Below are 9,848 nucleotides of genomic sequence, written 5' to 3'. Positions count from 1 at the left end.
ATAAATGGAATAAAATTTAGCTAGGCTGGTTAGAACTAAAGGAGGGAAATTACCAGTGTCAGGAATGAAAGATAAAACCTCCTTACCAAATCCTTCAAACATTAAAATATAATAAGAGATTATTCTGAACAACTTTGCACCAATACATTTGATAATTTAGATGAAATGGCAAACTCACTGGACACATGAGAGTATTCCCCAAATATAATCAATAATCAATAGAAAAATGAATTGAAAAGCTATATGCCTACAAGGACAAAGAGGAGAGGCCACATAGATGAAAATGAAGGGAGGACTGAGCAGGCTGAAGGAAATCAGAGCTGGAAATGGTGATGGGGGTCTGAGGCCAGGAGCAGGGCTGCGAGTGGAACCTGGGAGACCAGGAACATTCGTATTCTTGGTCACATGTACCCCCAGGCCCCACCACCTTGGGGAGCAGGAACTGCCAGTGGACAGCAGGAGCCTTAGTGAACTTGATCAAGAAGAGCTGGTTCAGGCTGGGCGCAGTGGCTCATGCCTGTAATCCCTGACTGTGGGAGACTGAAGTGGGAGGACTGCTTGAGCTCAGGAGTTCGAGACGAGCCTGGGCAACACAGTGAGACCTTGTCTCTGCAAAATATCAAAAAAGTAGCTGGGCATGGTGGCACATGCCTGTAGTCTCACCTACTCAGGACACTGAGGCAGAAGGACCACCCAAGCCCAGAAGGTTGAAGCTGTGGTGATGACCTGTGATCATGCCACTGCACTCCAGCCTGGGTGATAGCCTCGGTGACAACTCCAAAAAAAAAGAAAGGAAAAAAAAAAAAAAAGAGCCGGTTCCTAGGAGACCAGAGAGCAGCTCAGGTTGGCTGGATGCAGCTGCTGAGGGTCGCGAGGAAGCCCAACTGCCCCCAGAGCACCAAGTTGAGTGAGTACTGACATGCCAGTCCCTCCATCTTCGTCTTCCTTTGGGAACCTCAAGGAGAGGAAGTCTTGATTGACCCTACTATTCTATGCTTGAGAATGTGGCTGATAAGCAGAATGACACCAACATCAGTGAATTCTTAGCAAAAAAGAATTCTTCAGAGTGAACTTTACTATGCTTAATTAAGTCAATTTTCTGCAAGGCAAAATTAAACCATTTTCAACTTTTTCTGTTCCCCTTTTTCATTGTACTGCAGTTATTTTCACTCAAATTTGTTCTTTCCCATATATATTTTTCAGTGGATATTTGATTAGTCCATTAGCTATTTTTTAAAAAATCTGCTATTATGCACTTTCTCTCAGGGCCACTATTTCTAGCAAGTCCAGCTTTCCCATGTCCAAATATTCTTGCAGATACAGATTTTGTCAAGATGATTGCATTTTCCCATCAGTTGTTAGTCAATAATAAATTCTGTTGCGTGCAGTTGTAACCTTCAGCTTTGGTGCATTATTAACCTGGATCTTGTATTAAATTGTTAGCCAACCCATGGGGAAATCCTAGGTGATTTTGGAAGGTGTCAACCAGGAGACCCAGAGTCAGGGGGTAGTGGACCTGTGGCAGGTCACATTCTAGCTGAAACAGTGTGGCTGGAAGCTCCTGCTTCATCCGTTGCCAGTCTCCCTATAGCCCAGGAGATCAAATTCCCATGGTCCCCACCTCCTGGGCTGTCACAGTTTCCCTATATGGGCCCTGTCCTCTTCCATGGGTGCCACTGTCCATGTGCCATTATGTTGGTCATGCCCCCACCTTGCCTTTCAGTGTTGTGGTCTGAGGTGGCCCAGCCTTGTCCTCTCCTGTGTCACAGCTGTATCCCATCACCCATCCCATCTCATGCACAGCTTCCCTCTGCCCTAGTTGGGGGTGGGGGCACTGGTGGGCTCCACCAGCACTGGGTTCCAAAGTTGTTCTCTTCTCTCTCCTGCTCCTGGCATGGGCTGTGGACTCAGGTACCCCAGGTTCCAGTCACCCTGGTCACTCCAGTCACTTGGGCCCCTCCCAGAGGGTCACATGTGGGTTCTGCCCATTGTCCCCTTGCCATGGTGACTGTCATCAGTTCTGTGCATCTGGAGGTGTGGACTCAGAAATGAGGGTCCCTAAGGAGGCCTGTCCCCAGCTAGACACCCCCTCCTGTCTGCCTTTCAGGGGTGTTTGTGGAGCTGGGTGTGGGCATTGTCATTGCAGCCTATGTTGGGCTCTGGACCCTAGGCATCCTGTTGGCTATCCTCTTCCTCCTGGGGTCCCATGCAGGTTCACCTGGGCCACACCCCAAGCCCCCACTGCCCTGGTCAGAGATGACCAGGAATAACCCTATCAGGCCTCCTGCTGGCTCAGGCTTCCTCCTCACACCTGGGGTGTGGGTGGCAATGCAGCCATGGCCCTCATATGCCATGTGCTAGGCAAGGGCAGAGCGCTTTCTCCAGGGGCATCCGTGGCTGTGGGAGCTGATGCATGCCATGGCCTGGGGCTGACTGCGAACCCTGTGTGGATCTGGCATCAGTTCTGAGGCACCTGCCATGGAAGGGAGGGTCCTTGCCTCAACCTCCTCCCTCAGCCAGCCCAGGTGGGGGTGGGTGAGGCCAGCCTACAGAGATATGGGGAAGGGGACAGGCTCAGGTTGAGCCCAGGAAACAGAGAACAACTAGGACTGGATAGAGCAGCTCTGTTGGACTTCACATTCCTGCTCATTGACCCCTTTGCTGTGGTATTGCCATCAGCTCTGTGCTGCTGATCAAGGCACAAGGTACACAGGGTAGAGATGGGGCATTTCTTACCACCAGGCCTCCCGGGGGCCTTTCATCTGATTTCTGGTCAGCATCTGGCTGCCCCTTTGGGTTTCAGGCTCCTGCCCAGGACTGGGCTCCAGAACAGAGCCTCTGGCATCACAGGTGGATCTGGCTTGAGAGGCGGATGGGTTACAGACACCAGCCATGTTCTGGCCCCAGGCTGCTTTTGCCCCTTACTCCAGAGCCCAAGGCAGGCCTAGAGGCAAGGACTCTGCAAGGGGCAGTGGGGAGAAGTGTGTCCAAGTCACAGCCCCAGTGCTTCCGGGGGGCTTTGGAGAGGTCACTCTGCCTCAGTGTCTCTAACTGTGAAATGGGAGCAGAGACTGCTGGGAGAGGTCAGCCAAGGGTTGGGCACACAGCCCAACCCCACTGTCTACTCTTAAAGGAGAAGAGCTTATCCCAAGTCTTAGGAGATGAATAGGCAAAAGTAACAGCAAGACCGGAGTGCAGAAGGCAGGCCCAGGGGAGATTACAGAGCCAGTCTGGGGACCCAGTGAGTGGCATTTCAGAAACAAGCCCAAAGTGTGCTACAGCTTTCAGGGTCCCTGGCAGAGCCCAACATAGCAGACTAGGAGGAAATGGGGAAAGAGGAAGGCTGGCCAAGCTACAGAGCAGAGAGGGGTCTTGGCAGCAGTCAGGCAAGAATCACTCACGCCTCCTCCCAGTGCCTTTCCAGCTTGGTGTCAGGTTCAGGAGGTGAGTGTCCCCCAGATCCTGCCTAGCCTGAGTCTGAAGGAGGCCTGTTTGTGGGTCCTGGGGGAACAATGACCACCATCCCATTCACAGAGGAATAGGGGAGGCCCTCAAAGGTGGGAGACATGACATAGGAGGTGAATTCTCTCTCCAATGGGCAGTAGAGGGACATGGTGGACACCAGAGACACCAATCCTAACACAATGAGAGAAAAACCTCAAGGGTCCTGGGGAGGCATTTCAGTCTGCTTCCAGGCCAGGCACCCTCCCCTTCCCGCGGAGGAATCGCCCCTATGCCCCATAGCCCTGGAAAAGGAAGCAAGGTCCTCTCCTGCCCTAATTCCCAAGGATCAGAAGCGAAGCCTGACAGCTGGCGGCAGGGACTCAGGTTGGGGGCAGAGGTTGTAGCTGCACTGGGCAGAGGCCTGGGGCAGTGAGTGGATGGGCGGGCTGAGGCTGTTTCAGGGGCAAGGCTGAGAGAGGGCGTGGATGAGGGTGATCTGAGCAGGAGATGGGTGGAGGCGGGGCGCTCCCAGAATGATTCCATTGGAAATTGCAGAATTGGGAAGAAGAAAACCTCCAGGATGCCAGAGACAGAGAACAAAATGCTCTACAGACCTCTCCTGGGAGGAGACATTTAAAGTTTTAAAGCGGGTAACCCCTCGAGTCCCCTGCCACTGTGGGAGCTTTCCTGTCTTCTCAATAAATCCTACTTAAAAAAAAATAAAAAAGCTTTAAAGCAAGGACAAACCATGAGAAACCCAGGAGGCTGGGATGACTTAAAACAAAACCTCTGCCTATCTGAGTCCCTCACCTCGCAACAGTAATTAAAAGGCCAGAATTGACAGCAACACCCCTAGGCAGATGTGTGAGGTGCAGATGGGAGAGGGGAGGGAAGGGGCTGCCAGGAGCTGAGATGTGAATGTCCTGGGATGGCACAGGGTCTAAGACTGTGGGAGACCAGACTGACCCATGTGAGAAGGCCTCCACCTCTTACTGCCAGTTTTCTAATCTGTCAAATGGAGACAGTGATTCCATGAAAGCCCTGGGAGTGGTAAGGTGGAGAGTGCTGGGGAGGGACTGTGGTTATGCACATGCCATCATGAGGCCCTGGAGAGGACCTGGAAGAGTTTCCACTGCAAATGAGCCCCCACTGCAGGCACACAGGGTGATTTTTTTCCTGTGATTCTACTTGGTGTTTTCCCAATTTTCTGTAAGAAGTTAAGCACTTCCATTTTAAAAGCTATATTTTGGGCAGGTGCAGCAGCTCATGCCTTTAATCCCAGCACTTTGGGAAGCTGAGGCAGGAAGACTGCTTGAGTCCAGGAGTTCAAGACCAGTCTGGGCAACAAAATGAGACCTCATCTCTTAAAAAAAAAAAGAAAAGAAAAGAAAAGAAAAAGCTATATTTTAAGGCCAACATACAGATGCTGTTTTAGTCAATGTTTCCTTAAAATTCTAATGCTAAAACAGATTCTGCATTGTTTTTCAGTTTGTGTTATTTTAATTTTACTTATAAAATATGTTTTTTATAAGGAGGAAAATTAAGCAATTTTGTTTTTAATTTTAAGAGGCCCACCCACGGCTTTCAGGCAGGTTAATCAAAGCAAGTCCAGCAATGTCCACATGTCAGCAGGGCTCTAAAATCAACCTCCTAAGACAGTTTCCACACAAACCTTTGTACCAATGTGGTTTCCTAAACTATGTCCCACATAGAGTTATAGGTTGAGGATCCTCACATCTGCCCATATCTCAGTAAATGTGGACAAACATAGGTAGAAACTAGCCTATAAAATGATAGTACACAAAACAGGGACAGACTTAAGTTGTGTGTCAAAGGTTGTCCACATGCACCTGTTCCTGAGGCATTTAACAGGATGGGGAGCAGGGGACTGCTGGTCAAAACTGAGGCAAATAATGATGTTGTTTTTAAAAGTCAACAGCAAAAAGAGAAACAGCCAAATTCCTGATGGATCCCTCATCCCTTCCAGCCACCAGGCAAGCTGGGAAGGGAAGCCAACCAGGTGCAGATCCATGGGATGAACTGAGCAGGTGTGGGCTTAGGGACCACAGACAGAAATGATCTGCACATGGGCTAATCATATGGCATTCAAATGGCTCAATACTTCCCAGTAACTCTAATTCCTACAGAGGCCTCCGAAGGGGCTGAAGGAATCACAAAATGATTCAAGGAAAACAAGAGTCCCTGATGAAAGGAAACTCCCTAGGGAAGTACTCTCTAGGGAATTGCTCTGCCCTGATATTAGAAATGTCACTCCGTGGCTGGGCTCAGTGGCTCAGCCTATAATCCCCCGCTTTGAGAGGCTGAGGTGAGTGGATTGCCTGAGCCCACGGGTTCGAGACCCGCCTGGGCAACTTGGTGAGACTTCATCTCTACAATAAATCAAAAAAAATTAGCCGGGCATGGTAGCGTGCGCCTGTGGTTCCAGCTACTTGGAAGGCTGAGGTGGAAGCATCGCTGGAGCCCAGCAGGTCGAGGCTGCAGTGGCCGGGAGCAGCCACTGCACTCCAGTCTATGGGTGACAGAGTGAGACTCCAACTCAAAAAAAAAAAAAGAAATGTTACACGTTGGATGGGGAAGAGCTTGCTCCGGGCTGGGGGTTGGGAGAGTGTGGGCTGTTAGATTCAGAAGCAAGTTCAGAGTTCTCCTGAAGCCAAAGTTCTCCTGTCTCGGGCTCTACCTCTGGTAAAACCGAGGGGTTAATTTGATCAGGTCTTTCTGCCCTGCTCTCTTTTGGTAGCTTGCTTTTTGTCATACCCCCGCCCCCTTTTTTCCACAAAGCTGAAAGCTGAGATAGCTGAAGGCCTTGCCCCAAATGCTGAAACTTAACCTTCGCTGGCTAATTTATAGATAACGTTCATAGTTCATCATGGTAATGATCACTTCAGTTGTTTTTCAGGAACTTAAAACTCCTGTTCAGTTTAAGCCTGTTGAGACCATCAACCCTTCAACTGGGCCTGTGCAAGTGCCCAAGAGGTGGCCTTTCGACGTCAGAGGGCCAAAAGCCCCATCCTCAGATCATGCTAATGCGTCACTTTCCGTACATATGTCCCATGAGGTGCGATGAACCCTGATTAAGCTTGGGCAAAATGAACCTGTTACTTCATTTTCCCCATTGCCAAATGTTCCACCCCACTTCTCTAACCCATAAATATCCCGAAGGCTTATCTTCAGGACCACGGATTTGAGAGCTGTTCTCCTGCCTCCTCGCCCAGCAGCCTTGCAAATCTTTTTTCTTTTGCAAAACCTGTATCATAATGATTGATTTACTGTGCGCAGGCAGAAGGGAACTGGCCCTGGCTGCTATCACTTTTGTCGCATTATCGGGCAGTGACGCGCAGCTTTAGGGGGAGGGAGTTGCACGGAATGGAGTTGGGCTGTTGCCCAAGCAACCGGGTGAAGGAGGGGGAGGGCGACTAGATTCTGTCTCCATAGAGACTATACCCGCTGAGCTCCAACATTACTACTGTCCAGAGGGAGCACACGGATAAAGGTTGGCGATACTGCCCTGATGCCCAAGACCCTGCAGCCCTGATTCTACCTCCCTCAAACCTCGAAACCCTGAGATGCATCCCACCCCTATTCCTTGGGCCTAGAATATTTGGATTGGGGTCTTCCCAAAGGAGTTGAGCAGAGGGAGCGGGCGGGAGCGGTGTCCTCACCAGTCTCGGTGCCCCAGGTTCTAACCTATGGCGCCCAAGAAGAAGCGCGGGCCAGTTGTGGGGCGCCAGCCAGGCGCAGCCGGCCGGCGGGCCGAGCCGTCACTGTCGGAGCGCGCTCAGTACCTACAGCGCGAATACGCGCTGCTGTCGCAGGAGCTGGAAGCCTGCGAGGAGCGCGTGGACCGCGTGCTACAGGAGAACTCCTTCCTGGACAGAGAGGCGCTGCGCCTGCGCGAAGAGAACCGGCTCTATGCTAGTTACGTGAGCGCGCGCGCCCAGCGCTGCGCCAACTCCATCGTGCGGCTGGACGAGCAGAACCGCGTGGACCTAGCGCAGATCCGGTGGCAGCGGGCAGAGCTGGCCTCACTCTACCACGGGCGCGAGGATGGGGTGCGCGCACAACTGCTGGAGATGGAGGCTCGAGCCACACAGATGACGCGGCAGGTGCAGGAGCTGCAGCCGTACAAGGCCAGTGCAGTCCCCCGCGGACCATGCAGGACTGGGAGGGATGCGGAGCCCAGGCTGAGTGGGCTGATCCTTGCCCCTATCTTAGGATCTGCAGCTGGAGCAGCTGGCCCGGATCCGTGCGCTGGAGCGCGAGCTGCTGCACGTACGCGTGGAGCACACGCAACTACTTCACCGTGTGAAGGGGCGCTTCTTGGAGGACAAGGCGGCTTTTGAGCGCGAGGCGCGCCAGCATGTGCAGTCCTTGACGCGGCGTGCGGAGCAGGAGGCGGCACGCGCGCTCGTCGCGCACACTCAAGCCATCAAAGCCGACAACTGGCGCCTGCGGCAAGAGTTGTTGCGTCTTCTCCGCCGGGCCCAACTGCTGTACGACACCCGGTACCAGTTGCTGGAACAGCGCGAGCAGCTGCGGCGCGAGCACGAGGACATGCGGGACCTGGCGCGTGTCCACCGCTGGCTGCGCAGGGGCCCCGAGGGCCCGCCACTTTGGCAGCCACCTGTCTCCTCCCAGGCCATCTCACGCCCCGGCTCTTTAACCTCCCCTGTAGGCGCTTCACGCACGGCCTCCCGGGCCCCATCTGTGGTTTCGTCGCGCACGGTCTCCCAGCTCCCTTCATTGGTGCCATCGAGCGTGGACACTAGGGTACCATCACTGGTCACCTCAAAGGCGGGCTCCCGGATTCCATCCCTAACGCCGTCGCACTCATGCTCCCGGGTCCCATCACAGGCAAACTCTCAGATCCTGTTGCTGGCGCGGATCCGCGAGGGCTCCCGGATCTCTTCGTCCTCTTTGCATGCGGCCTCGCAGGAGACTCTCCCTTATGCGAAGTCTGGCCCCGAGCATCCCTTGGGTCTGTCCCAGGATCAGGATAGGGCTCTTCTCCCGCCTCAGTCGGAGGAGATCATGAACACTGATGCTACAACGGAAGCTGCCTCGGAGAGAGCCTGAACCCACAGGGAAGAAGGCCAAGGAGGCCCTGGGGTGGGTGAGACGGATGCGCAGGACGCTTATTTGGTGAATGCAATGGTTAATAAAGTTGTGTACCCTAGGCCGCTCTGACATCTGCCTGGTTCACTGCTCGGCTTTACCGACCAGCGTGGGACTGCTCGCGGGTGATTCCAGTTACCAAGCTGCAAGGAAGCTTGATGCCTCTTTCCCCTGTGTGTCCCCTAGGATTCAACGACTCTCCACCAACAGCGAGCCTCCACCTCCACGCCTAGAGAAGCTCCAGTGAGCCGGCAGAAGCAGAGGAAGCCAGGACACCAGCGGCCTGCCCACGACGGTGTTGTAGGCAAGGACAGATGGTGAAAGAGGAGGGGGACACCCACGCTGTGGCAGAGAGGCCAGGGTGCAAGTCAGGAGGTTCTGGAGAGGAGCGTGGGCTTTGTTCTCAGCCACTTGAGGAGGTTTTATGTTTAACCTTTTGGAAGTTTTTTGGTAAAACTTTGGAGAACATTGCAAGAATAGTACAGAGGACTTCCAAGTACCATTTATCCAGATACACCCACAGGTTACGTGTTTGCTCCATGTGTTTTGTGTGTATCTGTGTATGCAAGCATTTTTTTCTAAGCCATTTGAAATTGGGTTGGTGGTATCGTGGCTCCTTAAACCTCCCCCCCTTTTTTTTTTGAGACAGGATCTCAGTCTATGGCCCATACTGGAGTACAGTGGCATGATCTCAGCTCACTGCAGCCTTGACCTCCTGGGCTCAAGCAGTCTACCTCAGCCTCCCGAGTAGCTGGGACTACAGGCATGTACCACCACACCTGGCTAATTTTTGTATTTTCTGTAGAGTTGAAGTCTCTCTATGTTGCCCAGGCTCAACTCCTGGGCTCAAGCAATCTCCCACCTCAGCTTTTCAAAGTGTTGGGATTACAGGTGTGAGCCACTGGGCCCAGCTTTTCCTTACTTTTAAAATATGATTTTTAAAAAATCACATATCTATTCATAAATAATACAGTCTTCAGATCTTCTTGTTTTGAACTTTATAAAAATGGTATCATGGTATGTGTTGCCTTCAGGGACCAGCCTGCCAAAGTGTTGGGATTATAGGCATGAGCCACTGCACCCGGCCAACCCCTATTACTTTAGTGTGTATTTCTTGAACAGAAGGATATTCTCCTATGCTACTGCAGTACAAAATCAGGAAATTTACCATGGATAAAATATCATCTAACTCATACCTCACATTAAAACTGTGTCACTTGTCCCGACAGTGTCCTTTGTAAATATCTCCCTCTCCTTAGGGTCACATACTG

The 9,848-nt window shown here is 52.2% G+C and overlaps 1 protein-coding gene across 1 annotated transcript; it reads left to right on the top strand.

Moving 5' to 3' along the window:
• Positions 1-7,151: 7,151 nt before the first annotated feature.
• CCDC166 (coiled-coil domain containing 166) lies at positions 7,152-8,538 on the top strand. The gene is made up of 2 exons (XM_008056728.1): positions 7,152-7,592; positions 7,678-8,538. Exons 1-2 carry the CDS (start codon positions 7,152-7,154, stop codon positions 8,536-8,538), a joined length of 1,302 nt encoding a protein of 433 aa, XP_008054919.1.
• The last annotated feature ends 1,310 nt before the right edge of the window (positions 8,539-9,848 follow it).

Source organism: Carlito syrichta, unplaced genomic scaffold, assembly GCF_000164805.1.
Source record: "Carlito syrichta isolate Samal-C Ts95f unplaced genomic scaffold, Tarsius_syrichta-2.0.1 Scaffold302450, whole genome shotgun sequence".
Lineage (NCBI taxonomy): Eukaryota > Metazoa > Chordata > Mammalia > Primates > Tarsiidae > Carlito > Carlito syrichta.
Note: the sequence above shows the minus strand (reverse complement) of the source record. Positions and strands in the feature narration are given on the sequence as shown.